General features: G+C 37.7%; 1 protein-coding gene across 3 annotated transcripts in view; it reads left to right on the top strand.

Moving 5' to 3' along the window:
* The window catches only part of EFHC2 (EF-hand domain containing 2), a 343223-nt gene that overhangs the window by 110050 nt on the left and 212587 nt on the right, over nucleotides 1-20586 (top strand). For all 3 annotated transcript variants that reach the window (XM_037822347.1, XM_037822348.1, XM_037822346.1), the window contains exon 2: nucleotides 11334-11522. In XM_037822347.1, coding sequence (XP_037678275.1) covers nucleotides 11391-11522 — 132 coding nt within the window. In that variant the 5' untranslated portion in view covers nucleotides 11334-11390. The remainder of the gene's footprint in view (nucleotides 1-11333; nucleotides 11523-20586) is intronic.

Here is a 20586-nt window from a genome sequence, read left to right as displayed (position 1 = left end):
AGATGTAAAATGATGCAGCCACTGTAGAAGACAATTTGGCAGTTCCTCAGGAAACTAAATATAAAATTACCATATGACCTGGCAATCCCTTTACTCAGTAGATACACAGAAGAATTGAAAGCTGATACTTCAACAGATATTTGCATACCAATGTTCATAGTGGCATTATTCACAATTGCCAAAAGATGGAAGCAACCCAAGTGTCCATAATCTGATGAATGGATAAACAAAAGGTAGTATATACGTACAATGGAATATTATTTAGCTGTAAAAAGGGCTGAAGTCCTGATACATGCAACGACATGGTTGAACCTTGAGGACATTAAGCCAGACACAAAAGGACAAATACTGTAAGAAGTCTGTTAGTTTTGTTCCATGTATTTTGAAATTTCTGTTGTTTAGCACATACACATTTAGGATCATTATGTCTTCTTGGTGCATTGATTATTTTATCATTATAGATTGTCTCTTTATCTCTATAATTTTCTTTGCTCTGAAGTCTACTTGTTTTTAAATTAAGTCCTGCTTATTTTTAAATTAGTGTTTTCCTGGCCTTCATGGTTTCAGATGAGAAATCTGCTGTCATTTGAATTGGTGTTTCCATATAGGTGAGGTGTCATTTCTTTTGGGTTGCTTTCAATAATTTATCTTTATCTTTAGTTGTCAGAAGTTTAATTATTATGTGTCTTGGTTTGGATTTCTTTGGGTTTATCCTGATTGGGGTTCACTCAAGTTCTTGAATCTGTAGGTTTGTGTCTTTCACCAAATTTGGTTGAGTTTTCAGCAATTATTTCTTCAAATACTCTTTCAGCTCCACTCTCTTTCTCCTCTCCTTGTGCGTCTTGGGTGATATGAATATTGGATCTTTTGAAATTGCCCCATAAGTTCTTGATGCTCTGTTCATTTCTGGAAATCTGTTGATCTGTTCTCAAGTTCACTGATTCTGTCTTTTTGTCATCTCTCTGATATTGAGCCCATCCAGTGAATTGTTTTATTTCTGTAAATGTATTTTTCAGTTCTCTAATTTCCATTTGGTTCAGTTTTATAACTTCTGTTTCTAGAGATTATCTATTTTTCCATTTGATTCTAGATTATTTGTAATTTTTTACTGAAGCATTTTTATGATGATTGCTCTGAAATCCTTTTTCATATAATGCCTACATTTGTTTCATCTTAATGTAGGCTCCATTTGATTGTCTTTTCTCTTTCAAGTTGTGGTTTTCTTGGTTCTTGGTATTATGGATGATTTTCAATTGTATCATGGATATTTTATTTATTTTATCAGGTAGTCAACCTGTTTAGCTTTAGCATGTGTATCTGTTCTACTTTTATGGGTTCTGGTTCCAGTGAGAGTTTAATTTTCAGAGCTTTTTGGCGTTATTTTGATCTTCTTAGCTTACCTGATGCTCCTGGGGCTCCCACTCTTCCCTGCTTGTTCTGCCTAATAGTGTGGAAGATATTTACCCAGGCCAGGCTATTGGGTATTCTAGTGGAAGTGAGATGTCTCAGGCCTGAAGGGAACAAGAGGCTTCCCGGGCTGGGTCACTTATTATTACTGGATCCCTCTTGCCAGCTCCACCTGCTTGCCTGCCTCAGTATCTCTTGGTAGTGGAGGGGAGTCTTGGGCTGGGCAGGGAAGGAAAGCACTTCGCCTGGATGCTTCGTTTGCAGGGCTCCTGATTAAAACCCCTTGCTGTTGCTGCCAGGCCCATCTGATATTATTAGAGGGATTCTCATTTCATCCAGGAAGGAATGAATCTTTGTGGGCTGTCTTTCTGTTGCTAGATGGGGGTCAGGAAGTGCCAGGCCTTGGACTCCTTCTTCCATAAAGTGGGGACGTAATACTCTCTGTCACTGCTTTGTTTCTCTACTTCTGGGGTCCCTGAACAGTTCTCTTCCTCTTCCACCTTTCAGAGGCCTCCTTTGGTTGCCTCTTGTGCCATTTCCAGGATTTATAGTTGTGCTTAGTGAAGAAGAGGGAGAAACGGGTCCACATCATTTTGTCTGGACTGGAAGTTGCTCAGTTTCCTTTTGATTATGACATTCTGACCAACCACTCTGTTTCAGAACTTACTCTTTTGAAGGAGCTTCTGAGAAGGTTGGAGAAGGGTTGTTTATGGAGCCACTTAAAACCTATGAACTTGATGATTATCCATCTGAATCAGATATAGGATTATAATAAGCCCTAACTAGACCTCATTGTTTAGGAAGGACTTTTTCTGGTGACATGAACGTTGCCACAAAACTATATTGAAACAGGCGCCACCAACTTGGAATTTATATTCATGTAAATAGGGTTTGCATGAAAGAATGGGTATGATGGCTACACCATAAGGGGCTTGTCTTACTTTTGACCCTGGCAGCCATTCCTTTCTGTCTTCTCCCTATTCCTCCAAAATGTGTTTATTTTGTGTAAGAGATTTAGGGAGTCTCTGGTGGCAGCCAGAATCCAGGAAACAGAGGGGGGTGAATTTCATTTTGTCATTCATTTATTCATTCTCTCTAGATCCTTTTCTTTGGGCTACTTCATTAAGTGGTGTCCAGAAGAAGCAGGATTTACTCTTTAAAAATGCATTTTTTTTCAAATAGACTCACAGACAAATTATTGTCTTGGATAAATTTACCCTGCTATTGTCCCTTCCTGATTTCTTTCAAGTTCCACAAGCCCCAAGGACCCACAGGACTTTTGGATGGAGATGTTGTGGAGTTCCTTATCTCAGGAATGGCATGTCCCATGGCACACTGGGGGCCAGCCCTTACAGGTCACAATTTGGTGTGGACCACTTCTAAATCTGATGCAACTGAGATCACAATCCTTGCCCTTGTGGGATCAGGGATTGCTGTTGCAGATGTTCAGATTCTATTCCTAAAACACACTTACACAATCATATAATCACCCCCACCTCCCACCTCTGCCTTGGTCTTCCATAGTCCACTGTCCTTGCAGCTGTGGCTTCTGTCCCTGACAATCTTTGGCAGTTCACCAGGTGTAATTGGAAGGTACCTCCCTGGTATCTCACCCCTTCACTCTGACCCAGGATTTTTGAATTCATGGGAGTTACCATGAGTGGCCCATGGGCCCCAAAGCTCACAGGCTCTTTGCTCTGGGGAGCTGAGGTTGTTGTACTGTGTTGCAGGCATTCGGTTTTCTGTTTCTACCTTCTGTGATCATCATCTTGCATCAGATGCTGCTATAGCTATGTGTTATTATTTTTTTTTAAGCATCCTGATTTGTAGCATTTTCTGACTTTCATGATATAAATCTCTCACTAGGGCTGACTTCAAGCACCAGTAGTTTAACATCCACCTTGCAAAATATGAGCCATGTGTTATTACAGGAGTGCTGAACTTGAGTGTTAGGAGGAGCTTACTTCAGCCTACCTACTCCCAACACACACACATACACACACACATATCATGAAACTCCATCCCATGAACAACTCTGTTTTTACCTTCAGGTAGACTTTGCCTCTTATAATATCCGTAAGAAAGGTACTGGGCCATATGAGCTCCTGCTATCTCCTGATATATTGCCCCTATACACACACTCAGAGCTGTCTTTAGCTTTTCTCCTCCTCTAGTCTTATCAAGGGAACCAGTTGCTCTCTTCATAAATTCTAAAATTAAATCTCAAATGGATCCCTTAAGTCAGTGACAGTGATAAATTATAATATTTGTTCTGCTTGAAGTTTGAGAAGTGATTTGTTTTTCCTAATGTATAAAGAAAATTACCCTTTATATCACTCAACTATTTTATTCTGTAAAAGAAGCCATTAAAGACGGCTTTTAGAGACTGAATGTATTATTTTGTAATGCTTTCTACTGCAAATAATGAAATATCTGATCAGTAGAGGCTTAAACAAGCAGGAGTTTATTTTTCTTACCAAATAGGAAGTTTGGAGGTAGGTGGCTGCTGGCATACATTTAAAGGATCAGCTATGTCTCAACCAGCATTTCTGCAGTTCTCCCTACCTTCCCACCTGTTCTGGTTTGCTAATGCTGCAGTTATGCAAAATACCAGAAATGGATAGGCTTTTATAAAGGGTGTTCATTTGGTTACAAATTTACAGTCCTGAGGCCATAAAAGTGTCCAAACTAAGGCATCAACAAGAAGATACCTTTACTGAAGAAGGGCCGATGGCATCCGGAACACCTCTGTCAGCTGGGAAGGCATGTAGCTGGCATCTCCTGGTCCTGGGGTGTGTTTCAGCTCCTCTCTCAGCTCCTGTGTGTCCTTAGCTTAGCATCTCCAGACGTCCTTCTGTCCACAACTCCAAGCATCTCTAAGCATCTCTATGCATTAGCAAGCCTCTCTTGGGGCATTTTGTCCTCTCTTAGCTTCTCCAGAGCAAACTCTGGGCTAGCATCTCAAAGCATCAGCAAATATCTGAGTCTCCTGGCTTGGTATGTCCTGGGGCATTTTCATCTCTCTGCTCTCTGTGTGAGCTCCCTTTAAAGGACTGCAATAATCTAATCAAGACCTACCCTGAATGGGTGGTGTCAAATCTCCCTGGAAATGTTCAATCAAGAGGTCACACTCTAATCAAAAAGATTAATCTCTGCCTCCACAAGATAGCATTAGAGAATATGGCTTTTTGGGGGACATAATATATCCAAGCTGGCACAACACCCATGATACCAAGATGACTGCTGCAGCTCCAGGCATCATTTATACATCTCAAGGCAGGAAGAGATGAGCAAGGGACAGCATCACCTGCATCTGTCCTTTTTCTCAAGAGAGCAGAAGGCTTTTCTAGAATCCCAAGACAGACTTCTAAAAAGGTGGCTGAGAAACAAGTACCGTCTTTAGCCTTTTCTAGCTTCTAAATGGAAACTGGCAAGGGAGTAGAAATTTGGAAATGGAGATGCTAGTCAGCTACAATGAGCCAATGACTTTAACTAGGAGTCTTTTTAATGATTGGTGCTCTGAATTGAATTATTTAGAGAAAAAGCAATTCTTCTCTTGAGGAGGGGGCTACACATCTCTCTAGATTTTATTGATTTAAATTTTGTTCTCCACTTTATTGATTTTAAATGCATTACTAATTATATAAAACTGATCTTATTGTTATATTGAGTTGATGGCTAAGAATCATGAACACAACACTTTTCCAAGTTAGGTTTGGACAGAGAGGAAAATTCACTTAAAAATGTTTGAGGATTTTTTTGACATGACTTTTAATTTGAACACTTGAGGTTACTTTTTGAGTGATTTAGCTTTATGAATAAGTGATGATTACTTTCATGCTCTTATGGTCTTGACCTCTATATTCCACTATACCTGAGGCAATTTTGTTATTTCCTCTGGGATGGTTCACAGTATCTGTCGGATGCCTTCTCATAAGAATACAAAAAAGAAGAAAAGAGAAAATGAATTTCTAAAATAAATATGATGTGAAGGGAGGAAAAACTATTCAAGGAATATAAGCAAACTAGTCTAAAACCTGATCAGGCAGGAATATCTAAGGATGATATTTTAAGATAATTCTATATTGAATTTGCAATTAACCTCAAAAAGTAGTTAGAAAAATAAGTATTGTTAATGTTCATTGAAATATTAAATATTAACTTGCCCTCTTCAGTCCCCTAATTCCCAGTAATTGCTGGTGGCTGCACAAGGGTTTCTATAGCATTCAATTCTAATACCTACCCAGCTTTTAAGGAATTGGGTCTAGATCTAATTATCTGATCTATTCTCTCCTCTCCAGGTCATGATGATTATTTTCACTATTACATTTGCCAAAAGCAAAAGTAACTATTCAACTCCCATTATTTCAACAAGGGGAGGACTATTACTTTTATCTAAGAGGGCACAAGCAATGTGAAGCCTAGGGCTTAAGGGCTTTGGATTCCCATCCAGGATTCACCATGTACACTAGTTGAGTGACTTTGGGCAAATTATTTACACTCTCTGTGCCTCAGTATCCCCATGTGTAAACTGGGGATAATGATAAAGCATACTCAGAGGGTTATTGTGAGGATTAAAGAAGTTGAATGCTTGTAAATTACTTAGAATAGTGCTATAAATGTTAGCACATTTATATTCACATCTAGAAAGATAAACGTCTAGCTCACGGTGGCCATTGTGAGCTGTCAGGTTTCTTACCATGCACTCTCTCTTCCTGCTTTTGCCGTATGGTTGTCAAGCATCTTGTCTGTGGAGTACAGCCTAGAAAGAAACAAAGAGACTGTGATGGAGAGATTACAAAGGGATCAGTAATCCCTGTTGCTGATGAGTATAGCCTGCTTCTCAGTTTGGGTTCGTTTCACAGTTTCCGTAGTGTCTCTGGCCACGTATTCATTAATTGAGCTAAACAAGCAATAAAATTGCTCTTTTGATCTTCAGCAATAAGGAAGAGGAGGTGATAATAACAACTGTCAGTTTGACGTGAAGCAGCGAGAGTCTGGATTCAGCTCCTGCCTTTACAACAGTGGTGTCACAAATAGGATGGGAATGAGGGGCTTGATATACCAATGAGCACTGAATCTGGAGATAGTACATTCCTGACCTTATCATTTGCTAAGACATTCACCTGATTTCTTTGGACTGAGAATGAGCACCATTTCAGTCACTAGAGCAAAGTGCAGGTTGATATACCATCCTAGGAGATGATAATGGCAAATCTCAAGCTTGTGTGTATGTGTGGGTGAGGGCAAACATTTGAAACAGGTACCGTGTTGATTTCTCTACATTATTCCAAATATGTCTACAAGCAATTTGTTTCTAAGGTATATAATTCTGAACTGAAATTTCAAGTTAATACTTTGATAGTGCAGAAATGGAACTTTGCATGTTCTGCTGATGAGAATAACAACAGAAATTGGCATTACTGAACTTTTTTTAAAGAGCATGTATTTTGTTGTTGTTTTTGACTTGAATGTGTGAATTTATAACTCACAAGCCAAGACATTTGGAGAGATTTTAGTACCAGTTCCTTTTCATGCCAAAAACATTTTTTAAAAAAGATTAGGTCCAGATGATTTTATTTTATTTAGCAAGAGAATTGTAAATGCTTAACAAGTGTCTGGCTAATACTTTTCTGGGTAGAGAATTTGTTCATTGATTTAGGATTAAGAAACTCGGAAAACAACCAACTCTTTTGCACATAGCTGGGATTGGATTGAACTACATTCTGAATTTCCTATATTGTGGTTTCTCCTCAATTTTTACAATATTGGTGGTTCTTAATTGAAAATAAAAAGATCCTTTCATATGGCATTCTTAGTCATTGTCACTAGCTGGGCAAGAGGTGCTAAGAGTTTTTAGCGGTTGTGTATGTGTGTGCATATGGGGAGGGGACAGCAGGTTACTGCCCCTCACAGCAGCACGCTCACCTCCTTTGTCCCTTGCTTCCTTTGGTCTCTTTTCTCTCCCTTGTTGCTATGGTGGTGACCAGGAGAGGAAGGGCTAGCCTCGTTGAGGGCTCTTCAGGCTCAATTACTGCTTCGTTCTCCTTTAGAAATAGCAGAAATACGAAATTCAGCCTGTGCTGCTGTAACCTTGCTTGGGAGCTGCAGCAAGATATAGGCTAAGGGAGCCAGGTGATGAGAGTTGCACATCCTCCTTATTGCTTCTCCCCCTTTCCCCCACCCTTCCAAAGTGGAGATGAGGCTGGCATGAACCTTCCTTTCTCAACACATCCAATCACAGATACTGGTTCCTTTACTTGATATCTACTCTAGCAGTGCTATTCAAAGTGTGGTCTGTGTTTGTCTGAGACATTGGGAGTCTTTAAAAACTTATATAGTAATTTGACGTTGCCACGTCATCCAAGGGCATGATCAGTGGGCTTGTTTTTTCTATGTCTTTGTTTTTATTTCATTTTTCTTGTAATTAATTTGATAGTATTTTACAAAAGCATAAGTCTGAAATGTCTTGGGAAAACAAACAAACTTGTGTTCCCTAAAGATAGTTTGATGCACCATCCTGTAGTATGCCCCTTCTTTGCCAGTCCCCATGTCTTCACCCTTTGCAGGCTTTTCTCCCTTTGTGCCTGCTCAGTTTCAGTAGCTGCTTGCCTAGTCTGTCTGTCCCTCACCTCTCATTCCAACCTATCATTTTTTTTAATGGCAGGTGCAGAGAGGTGAGTTAATTCTATTCCTTCATTCATGGCACAATATCATCATTAGTCTGTGCAAGGTCTCTTTTTTTGTTTTATGTACTTTATACCCCATCATTCTTGATCCCTAATCTCATTCCCTACCCACTTTATATAAGCTTCCATACAAATGTTTTGGTATATGTTCTTGCATCTCTCTATATGTTCTTGTAAAATATGTAGCATTGTTTTTGTGTGCACTTAAATATATATAAATGATATTGTGCTATAGATTTTTTTTTACCCAAAAATATGTTTTAAGGATCTGTCTACATAGCTACTTGTATATTTGCTTCATTGTTTCTAACCATAAATTTAAAGGGGGCTAAGCCAGGTGATGTGGACGAGGAAAGGTCAGGTGACAATATCATCATTGCTTGAAATAATCCAAAATTAACATCTTATTCATTCAACAAATATTCATTGAGCACCTACTGTGTGCCAGGCCCTGTAGTCCTCATTCTCAGGAAGTACAAAGTCTGGGGTTCAGATACAAGCACATAAACAGAAAACTATATTTTAATATGTGAAGTACAGTGATGGTGGTACAGGAATTATGGGCATAGATGGGGGCTTATTTGTTGAAAGAATGAATCAAGAATGAACCTTCTGCGATTCTTCATTCAAGGACCTCACCCATTATTTAAAAAACATTTATTATGTTCTGTGTATTAGGTACTGTGCTTGGCCTTGGCCCTGGTGATAGAATAGGGGGCAATGGGCAAGTATGTAAATAATTAAAGACAAGGTGACCTTTAAGGCTTTAATAGATGATCTATACAGGAACAGAATGGTCTGCCTCTAGGAGCCAGGGAGGCTTCAAGAGGAGATGACATTTGGACTATCTTTATTTACATTTTCCTGAGCTTTGTAATTATTTTTTTTTTATTGAGGTGAAATTCATACAACAAAGCTAACCATTTTGCAATGAATAATTCATGGCATTTTGTATATTTACAATGTTGTGCAACCACTACCTCCATCTATTTCCAAAACATTTCTATCACTCCCAAAGGATACCCATTAAGCTGTTAGTCCCCATTCTCCCCTTTTCTCAGTCCCTGGCAACCATCAGTCTACTTTCTGTCTCTATGGATTTCTGTCTTCTACATATTTCATATTAATGGAATCACACAATATGTGGCCTTTTGTGTCTGGCTTCATTAACTTAGCATAATGTTTTCAAGGTTCATCCATGAGTACTATGTATCAGTACTCCATTCCTCTTTATGGCTGAATAATATTCCATTGTAGGGATAGATCACAATTTTGTTTATCCATTCATCCATTAATGAACATTTGGGTTGTTTTTACCTTTTGGCTATTATGAACAATGCTGGTAAGAGCATTTGTGTACAAGCATTTGTTGGAGTACCTATTTTCAATTTTGGGGGGTGTAAACCTAGGAGTAGAATTGCTGGGTTGTATGGAGATTCTGTGTTTAATTTTTTGAGAAACTGCCAAAATATTTTCCACAGTGACTGGGCTATTTTACATTTCCATCAGCAGTGTATGAGGGCTCCAGTTTCTCCACATCCTTGCCAATACTTGTTATTTTCTCCTTTATTAAAAAAAATAGCCTATCCTAGTGGATGTGAAGTGGTACCTCATTGTGGTTTTGATTTGCATTTCCCCAATGGCTAATGATGTTGAGCATCTTTTCACGTGCTTATTGGCCATTTGTATAACCTCTTTGAAGAAATGTTTATTTGAGTCCTTGGCCCATTTTATTAATTGGGTTGTTTGTCTTTTTGTTGAGTTGTAAGAGTTATTTATATATTCTAGATACCAGACCTTTATCAGATATATGATTTGCAAATATTTTTCCCATCCTGTGGGTTGTCTTTGCACTCTCTTGATAGTGTCTTTTGATACATAAGTTTTAAATTTTGATGAAGTCCTACTTTATCTATTTTTTAGTGTTATAGCTTAAGAATCCATTGCCACATCAAAAGTCACAAAGATTTACCCCTGTTTTCTTCTAAGAGTTTTATGGTTTTAGCTCTTATATTTAAATCATTGATCCATTTTGAACTCAGGGTGAGGGTACACCAGGGCTTCAATTGAATCTGAAATGTTATTATTTTTATGCAGGGTTGTGGGTACATGGATGTTCATATATTACTTATGTTATGATTTATGATATGATATGACATTCTTGAATTTGCTGCTTATTATTTCCATGTATATGTTATCCATAATGCTGGCTTTTTGTTTGTTTTGTTTTTTTGGTTTTAGTGTAGTCAAGCTTTATATATGTGGAATTGACTAATTTCATGTACCCATATACTTCCTGTTTTATTGTTTTTTTGCTGGAAATTTTTTTTGAGATTTGTCCATATTGATACATGGACCTTTGTATCAACACTCCATTTTTATAAAGAGCACAATTGATGTATTTTTTTTGCGGTTGATGATCATTTAGATTGTTTCCTATTTTTCTTTCCTACAAACACTGCTATAACATGTAATAATCTGACACGTATTTCCTTTTGTACAGATGAAGAGATTTTTAGGAGTGAAGTTGCTAGAGCATAGAGTATATACACCTTAATTTTACTAGGTATTCCCAAATGTCTCCTCAAAGTGGCTGTACTAATTTATTTTCCCATTGGCAGTGCATGAAAGTTGATGCTGGCCCACATCCTTGCCAACCCTTGGTATTATTATCTGTGCTTTTTCTACTCTGTCCAGATCATCAGAAAAGGGCAGAGGGGGACAAGGTTTTACAATCATGAGGAGAATGTCAGTTTTGAGGAATTTCATGTTACATTTATTTCAGTGAAGAAAAGATTTTATTCTCTGTTTTGGTGAAAATAATGTTTAGACTTCTTTGGAAGACTGGTACATTTTTACTCTGAAATAGAGGAGGTTTTTTAGTTTGGTTTCATTTTCCTGTTTGCATTCTTGGCAAATAAGCAGAAAAGACCAATTAACAAGCAAGCTAATGTTCTAAATGTTCACTTGCAGTAATAGTTATTTTTAAATGTTTTAAATAGCATGGAGCGTTAGACTTATCCTTATTGCTGTTCAAAGTTTTGAATTTGTTAAAATCAACTGAATTTAAAATATGATAGAACTTTATGTATAATGACTGATCGTAATTATTTTCTACTTTCTATTAATTTTGCAATGGGAAAAAGATACGGTGGGAAAATATGTTTACATTTTAAAACAAATAAGAAAAGTCACAAAGAGTAACTTTGGGCATTTTATGTTGTCTCATGTTCATAGGTGAGAAAGGAGAAATTTCATAAATCTCAACATTGGGGCTTTTGCAACAATGTTAGGATGCTGGTGAGTGGCGATAAACCTGGAATAGGTGGAGAACAACTTCTCGGGCAAAAGATCAAGCCTAAATATAGCGCATATCCGAAAGGAATAAGATTTTATGCACCATCATGGGTGGCCTTTGATAAACAGGTAAGTCACATGACATTAGGAAAAATGCAATCTTAAAATTTGCATGTACTAGATACTAAATAGAATTGAGAAAATAGGAGTCCTCAATGCAAAGGTTAAGGCTAGTTCTGAAAAGTCAAGGTCAATAACAAAAATACCCTAAACAAAGAAAAAAATGTCCCTCTTATGGTGTTTCTGACCAGGCATGTCGATTGAAGGGCACCAGATGTTCATCTTTCTCGGCTAATGTTCATCAGCCTTTCTCTCATCTCCTTCCCTGTACAGAACACTCTGTCCTTCTATAGACACGAAGAGTCTGGCCAGACTGTCACTTTTGCTTAGCGAGTTTTGCCATTAATTAAATAGTTTTGTTTAATTCCAAATGTAGCATTAAATAAGAACAGAAAATTGCCTTCTTTTCTTTTTCCATATTAGCTATGGTTTCCCATTGCTAAGGACATGGCAAGAATTACAGAAGTGAAGGGAAGGAGGTGCCATTATTAGACAAGAGTCTGAACTTTTTATTGTAGGCATCTGTACACATAGCACATACATGTATACAGTTGAAAAAGGTAATCCATTTGAGTAACTTAAAAAGGGACTGAGATCAAAGGAAAAAAAACAAGATGACCAGTTATTCCCCATAAGGCAGCTATATGGGTATGCTGTATTTATTGGTCAGTGCTGTCACAGCCCCATGTTCTGTTCTCCACAAATAACCTGCATTATTAGATGTTTATTTGAGATCCCATAATTAAAAAATAATTAAAAAAATAGATTAAGAATTCAAACCTTTATATTTTCATACTAACTTTATCATGTGGGATTTAGCAACCTTAACATGAATTGGTTGGCACTACTTTGATTCCAATTAAAATGTCCTCAGATTTGATAGAACTGACATGTTCCGTGTCATCTGTGTCAGGGTAGATCAATTAGAGCATGCATTTTCTTTGAAGCTCACATCTGGCACTTCTGGAGCTCGAACAGACCACAGGGAAGCTTCTTTCCTGGGAAACCATCTCTACTTTGAACATGGGCGAATATTTCTTTTTCTTTGATTATTTTCAGTACCTGGCTCAGTGCTGGACCCAGAGCTTGGAAATTATTTCTGGGCTGATTTATTTGGGTGGATTATAAATGGTTTTCTCTTATTCTCAGTATTATAGGTGTTTGCACACCATCATTCTGGAATATATAATTTACAAGGGCCAAAGAAAAGATTCTATTTTTACTTCTTGTCTCATATAGAGGGTACTGACAATATTTTAAACTAGTCAACTACTGAATAAGTAATGTCATAGGCCACAATGCGTTGAACTGTTCTCTTGCATTTAAAGTTGAAAATTCATTTCATTTCATGTTTTTCTCAATATTTAATATGTGCCTTTCAAGCCTATTTTGCAGCCCTTTGATTACTTATAAAATTATGTAGAATATTTCATGAAGTTGGAATAAGTTTAGCTTCAAACTACTTGAGAAAATGAGGAGCTAGCTCATTTCAGACCCAACTAAATGCAACATGATTCTTTCAGTTATTTTGTTGGTCAACTTCAATTAAATATTCATTGAGCTTTAAATGAGACACTAAGACTATGAAATATTTACGTGCTCTGATGAGATTGTGAACTACAGACTGGATCCTGGTTAAGACTCAGAGCAAATTATAAAGTGCTTTCTACATAAGTGGTTCCACAAAACAAGTCAGCATCTGTTAATCGGTTTTTTCTTAAAATTGAGACATTTTCCACTCGTTGCCAGTTTTTGCAGTGACTTGTCATCATAGCAATATATCTAGAATAACCACTCTTCAAACAAGACAATGTAAGAGTAAAGAGAAGTCTTTGGAAAGCAAGTCAAAATTAATATCTTGTAGTAGATGCTCTTGAAGCCCGTCCAGATCAATGCTGAGGGTGGTGCACCCATCTGCTCCGCAAGGGCTTTGACAAACAGCTCACGCCTACAGAATTGCTCTGGCTAATGGGAGTTGCATCTCCCAGAGAGAGGTCTGGGAGGTTTCACTTGCCCCCTCTCTTCTAGGGTCAGGCAATGACTTAATGCTGCAAGGGTACAAAAGCTCAGCTTCCTTGCCTCCAGGCCAGGCAGCTCTGTGGTGTGATTTAGGCTCCGTAGCCTCTTGGTGTCTCAGACCAAGGGTAAACTTTACCTGAGAATACATCCTTGCCTAGCTCATTTCCCTTCCCTTTGCTCACTCCCTTACAGGGTTCTCCCAAGAGTTCACCCTTAACAAATCACCCGCACCCAAATCCCTGTTTCAGGCTCTGCTTCTGTGGTGCCCAAATTAAGACAACAATCGAGTTTTTTTTTTCAATGGTACAATTAACTATTTTTTAAAAATTAACATCTGACACAAGTTAATGCCAAAATTCAAAACCTGCTAGACTCTGATTGGCTGCACGAAAACACAAGTCTTACATTTAGTTGAGCAATGCCCCTGGTCAATTGTGAGGCCTTTACATGCATTATTTAATCCTCAACACAACTCTCTTCAGTGTCATTCAGTATGCCTGCCCTTGTGAAGCTTACATTCTAGTAGGGAACAGACAATAGAAATATAAATGAATCAAATAATTTGTCTCAAGGTGGTATGTGCCAGGAAGGAAGGAAAAACAGTAAAGGGGATGGAGGAAGAATTTACAATTTTAAACAGTATGGTCGGGAGATCCCTTTGACAAAGTGACCTCTGAGCACTGAATCCAAGGTCCAGTGTTTATCAGCCTTTTCCTGAAATGAAATTCATAAAAATAAGCTCTTTTTCACAGTGAGAGCCAAAAAGGCCTCGAGGGGGCAGTATTGGGCCTACCCACTCCTTATTGCTTCTCTCCATTTTACAGAATAAAACTTGAGATAATGTCAAGAATCTAAAAATTAAAGATTTCTTTTCCAATTGCTCATAACGTTTCCGTCACTCAAATGATATAGCACTGTGTGTCTCTCATCTATATCTTCATTTCTAATAATGACACACATACCACGGTACTGAGAGTTGGATGCTCACCTTAACAATCCAGTTTTTATGCATAATTCTAAAAGTGACCATCAAAATGCTCTCCTTTGGCAGACCATCAGATTACAAGCAGAGAAGATGTTATTTTCAGTCACCACAAAGAGCCAGCATTTGTTATCTTATATATCCCCTATTGGCAGACTCTTTTAGTGTTTTCTCCATTCATTCTTCCCTTTTTTGCAGACAGAACATCAGTTTTATTCAGGATGGAAATGGGCCCTCAAAAATGTTCACCTCCCCAGTCGCTGACTGAGCTCTGTTCAATGATATATGAGTTAGGGTTTATTGGGTGAGGGTCCTGGGAAAATTATTCTTTTTTGTAATACAGAGAGTCAGGCTCAGCTGATATGCTTTTCCTGCCCTTTGCCCTAGCTTTGTTTTCCTGCCTGGGACTAGGACATAATTCCTTGAGGCCCAGCACAGGGATAAAGGGAATCTAAGTCCCTGTTGGCATCACGGAACCACCGTTTCAGGCCTGGCAGCCTTTCTCTGGACTTCTCAGTAAAGAAGAAAAATCAACCTTTATTTCAGAGATTTTCAACCTGGGGAGGCATTTGGAAATGTGTGGAGGAGTTTTGGGAGCAGGGCAAGGACTAGGGTGAGGCAAGCGAGACACTTATCTTGGATGTAAAATTTAAGAGTTGCCCCAAAACTCGATAGTCAAGATAGATAATATTTTAATGCAATACTTTAAAAAAATAAAAATTCATGGCAAAAATTCATGATGAACAAATACCAATGTTTAAAATAAAGACTGTAGCAGTAATTGTGGCATGCCAAGCCATTTTGGAGCCTGAGGCAAAAGGAAAAAAGCAGTAATACTGATCTGTCTTCATTAAACATTTTGTTGTTTTGATACTTTGTTCGTCATGGAGTTTTTCGCGTTAATTTTTTTTTAATTCAGTTTTATTGAAATACATTCGCACACCATACAATCATCCATGGTATACAATCAACTGTCCACAGTATGATCACATAGTTATGCGTTCATCACCATAATCTATCTCTGAACATTTTCCTTACATCAGAAAGAACCAGAACAAGAATGAAAAATAAAAGTGAAAAAAGAACACCCAAACCATCCCCCCTTTTGCATTAATTTTGATTTTTTAAATCATCTCCTTTTAGTTCTGTCCTCCTGTTTAGTGCATGGAGGCCAAGTGTATATTGCACATTTGCACTGTGGAGAGGGCAATGCCACACTGGGAAGAATTGTTCTACCTAAAATGCTGGTAGTGCTCCCATTGAGAAACACAGTCCTACTTGCTCTGGGGGGATTTATACCAACAGTCAAACATAATTTTGCCTGATACAGCACCCATCCCCCAAAGACTAATTATTTCATTGAATTCATTTAAATAGAAGCAGGCACATTTTCACTCACACCAATTATTTCCAGTTATCTTCCCAGCATCCCCACGAGGAGAGAGCAAACATGTACAATTGTCTTCACTCTCTAAATGAGGAATCATTTGCAAGAAGTGGAGTAGGAACAAGGATTCTGGGTATTCGAGGCATTGGTTCTGATCTGAGTCCTGCCACTAACTAATTATCATCATTTCACCTCTGTGAGCCTCAATTTCCTTGACTATAATGTGGACTTGGCTAGCTGATCTCTAATGTCCTTTTACCTTTAGTAATCTATGCCTAAGACTTGCCTAAAATCAAATTCAACTTGTTCTTCACAGAACTGAACCCATACCCTGGGTCTTCTGGGCTGAGGCTCTTTGTAATTACACCAGGCACCCACCACTTCATTATTAGTTTAAATTTGGCATTCAGCAATTTATGATATGCTGCTCTTGCTATCTTATGTGATCTGTCGTTAGCTGCTTTTATGAAAAATAAGAATATTTAGAAATATACAGATGACAATGTTTTTATGTCACTTTTTTTCTGATGTTAAGCACCATTTACATAGACACTACAATTATGCTTTCGTTTCTTTTCTTTTGTCAGTGGCTCCTAGTTAGCCTAATTTGTTTGCCATTTTGCATATGACTCATTTTGGTAAGTGGCAGGATAAAGGTTGATCTTAAGGGGTGGTAGTGGGGGTGGTGGGGGTGGTGGTGCATGCATTTAAAAATATTTCATTTTTTCCACCTATTGTAAAGAAAATAATTGTAATCAAAACAACTGGTCACAGAATTAGAATTTTAATGGCTTTGCATTAGTTTACATCGGGTTTGTGGTAAGCTAATCATTCAGTACCATGCGACTAATATAAAAATAAATTTAAAATTTTTTTGTGTTAGATCACCGTGATTCTCTTTTGAAACATAAAATCCTTGTCATTTGTAACATTTTAGTTCATAAATTAGGAACTGATAGTTGCTATATGATTTGTTGACTTAAATTTCAGGCTGATTTATATTTTGTTCCTAACTTTTAATCTGTGGAGTCATGGTTATTTATGCATTTTTGCCTCTGAATTCAAACCAGCTACAACGGTCAGGATACAGAATAACTGTACTCTTCAGTATTTTACTGTTTGAGTCTTCATGTTAATTGTCTTTATTGAGGTAAACTTTATTCTACTTCTTTAAACTGTGTTATAACATTTAAAATTTTTTTTATTTTGAAATAATTTCAAACTTAGAGGATAGTTGCAAAAATAATATGAACCCCATACACAGAGCTCCAACAAACCCATTTCCCCAGATACTCAGATCAACCAACTTCTAACATTTGCCATATTTGCTGTATCATTCTATCTACCCTTCCATCTGTCTGTCCACCTATCTATTTTAATTTTTAAAATAAACTTTATTGAGGTATAATTTACGTACAATAAAATGCACCAGTTTAACCATTTAATTCGATGAATTCTGACACATGTATGCATCTATGTAGTCACCACCCCAAAGACGATGTAGAACATCCCTGTCACCTCAGAAAGTTCCCTGTGTCCCCCTCCATTCAACTGGACTCCATGGTTCTGAACTCTATCACCATAGATTAGCTTTACTTTTTCTTGAGCTTCATATCAACAGACTCTTACAGTGTGTGTCCTCTCTGGAGTCTGGCTTTAGTATCTGAGGTTTAAGATTTGAAGGCAGCTTTGATAAAATAGATAAAAACTAAATGTAGTAAATTCATGTAATCATCCACCTTGGTGGATTTCTGGGTATTTGTACAATCATTCTTAGTCCTCTGAATTGGTATACCCTTTTTTTTTTTTTTTTACATTTTTCTCTTACATCTTTATGTATTTTAAATTTCTATATATGTAAATTAAAATGAGTTGGAATAGGATGATAGCCAAGGTCTCATGCTGTTCTAAATTTACATGTGCAAAACACATGTGAAACATGGTACAGCAAAAAGAATAAGGTTTAAATCCCAGATCAGTTTGGAGTCTGTCAGTTATGAGTGACAAACACACACACAGTAACAGTAGCAGGAACAACAACTGTTTGGAGCATAAGGAAATTCATTGGCTCTTAACTTAACAGCCATGGTAGTAGCATCAGGAAGGGTTTGATCCAGGACTTGGTTGCTATCACCAGGCCCATTTCCTGGCTCTTCTTCCTCTCCACTGGGTCCCCATATGGTTGCACGATAGTTGCAGCAGTATTCAGCTTTACATGCTCCTACTGCTGAGCCCAGGGATGAAGAAGGAATCTGTGTCCCTGCATTCTTTTTTTTTTGAACAGTTTTATTCACACACCATACAGTCCATCCAAGTGTACAGCCAATGGTATAATCATAGAGTTGTGCATTCATCATCACAATCAATTTGAGAGCATTTTCATTGCAACAAAAAGAAAAATCCCATACCCCTTACACCCCCCTATAATTGACATTTACCATTGGTATGATACCTTTGTTAAAAGTGATGAAAAAATATTATAATATCACTGTTAACTATAGTCCATAGTTTACATTAGTTGTATTTTTTCCCATTATACCACCCTATTATTAACACCTTGTGTAATGGTTTGAAGCTGTGTGTACCCCAGAAAAGATCATATTCTTTTAATCCTTTCCTGTGGGTATAGACCTATTGTGGGTGGGACCATTTGATTAGGTTATTTCAGCTGAGGCATGCCCTAGGTGGGTATCAGTCCTCTTCCTGGAGTCCTTTATAAGAGGATAAAAGACAGAGAAAGGACACAGAAGCTAAGAGAGACAGAACACACACACAAAAAAAACCCAGAGAAGCTGAGAGAGGAAGCCACTGAAGCCAGAAGCTGGAAGAAATGAAACCTGGGAGAGAAGAGAGAGACCAGCAGACATCGCCATGTGCCTGGCCATGTGACAGAGGAGCTTGGGATTGCTGGTAACTCGTCTTCAGGGGAAAAGCATCACCTGTTGATGCCAATGTTTGGATGTTTTCACAGCCTAAACTGTAAGCTTGTAAGTTAATAAATCCCCCATTGTAAAAGCCAACCCATTTCTGGTATATTGAATTTCATCAGCTTTAGCAAACTAAAACACCTTGTAATAGTGATGTCCATTCATTCTAGTTCGTGGAAGAACATTCTTATATTTGTGCTATTCATGACAGTCATCATCCACAATAGGGTTCACTATGTTATACAGTCCCATATTTTATCCTCTGGCTTTCCTTCTAGTGACATACATGGTCCTAAAGTTCCTTTTTCAATCACAATCTCACCCATGATTCAGCACTGTTAACTTTACTCACAATAATATGCTACCATCACCTCTATCCATTTCCAAACATTTATAATCAACCTTATTAAAAATTCTGCACAAATTAAGCATCATCTCCCCATTCTCTACCCACATTCTAACTCCTGGTAACCTGTATTCTAGATTTAACTCTATGAGTTTGCTCATTATAATTAGTTCATATTAGTGAGACCATAAAATATTTGTCCTTTAGTGGTTGGCATATTTCACTCCACATAATGTCCTCAAGGTTCATCCATGTTGTTGCATGCATCAGGACTTCATTCCTTCTTACAGCTGAATCAGATTCCATTGTATATATATATCACATTTAGTTTATCCCTTCATCTGTTGATGGACACTTGGGCAGTTTCCATCTTTTGGCAATTGTGAATAATGGTGCTATGAACATCGATGTGCAAATGTATGTATTTCCGCGCTCAGTTCCTCTGAGTATATACCTAGTAATGGTATTGCTGGATCATATGGCAATTCAATACTTCGCTTCCTGAGGGACTGCCAAACTGTCTTCCACAGAGGCTGTATCATTGTACATTTCCACCAGCAATGAATAAGTGTTCCTGTTTCTCCACATCTTCTCCAAAACTTGAAGTTTACTGTTCTTTTTTTAAATAGTGGCCATTCTAGTAGGTGTGAAATGATATTGCATTGTGGTTTTGATTTGTGTTTCCGTAATAGCTGGTGATGTTGAGCATCTTTTCATGTGCTTTTTAGCCATTTGTATTTCTTCTTTGGAAAAATGTCTATTCAAGTCTTTTGCCCGTTTTTAAATTGGATTGTTTGTCTTTTTATTGTTGAGTTGTAGGATTTCTTTATATTTTCTGGATATCGAACTCATATTGGATATGTGGTTTCCAAATATTTTCTCACATTGAGTAGGCTGCCTTTTCACTTTCTTGACAAAGTCCTTTGAAGCACAAAAGTATTTAATTTTGAGGAGATCCCAATTATCTATTTTTTTCCTTTGTTGCTTGTGCTTTGGATATAGAGTCTAGGAGATGACTGCCTACCTACCATAAGATCCTGAAGATGCTTCCCTACATTTTCTTCTAGGAGTTTTATGGTCATGGCTCCTATATTTAGGTTTTTGATCTGTTTTGAGTTAATTTTTGTATTAAGTGTGAGATAGGGCTGCTCTTTCATTCTTTTGGATACGGATATCCAGTTTTCCCAACACCATTGCTGTTGAAGAGACTGTTTTGTCTCAGTTGAGTAGACTTGGCAGCCTTACCAAAAATCAATTGACCATAGATGTGAGGGTCTATTTATGAATTCTCATTTCTATTCCATTGATCAACGTATCTATCTTTATGCCAGTAGCATGCTGTTTTGACCACTGTCTCTTTGTTATATGCTTAAAGTCAGGAAGTGTGAGTCCTCAATGTAGTTCTTTTTTTC

The sequence above is a fragment of the Choloepus didactylus genome, chromosome X (genome assembly GCF_015220235.1).
Source record: "Choloepus didactylus isolate mChoDid1 chromosome X, mChoDid1.pri, whole genome shotgun sequence".
Taxonomy (NCBI): domain Eukaryota; kingdom Metazoa; phylum Chordata; class Mammalia; order Pilosa; family Megalonychidae; genus Choloepus; species Choloepus didactylus.
Note: the sequence above shows the minus strand (reverse complement) of the source record. Positions and strands in the feature narration are given on the sequence as shown.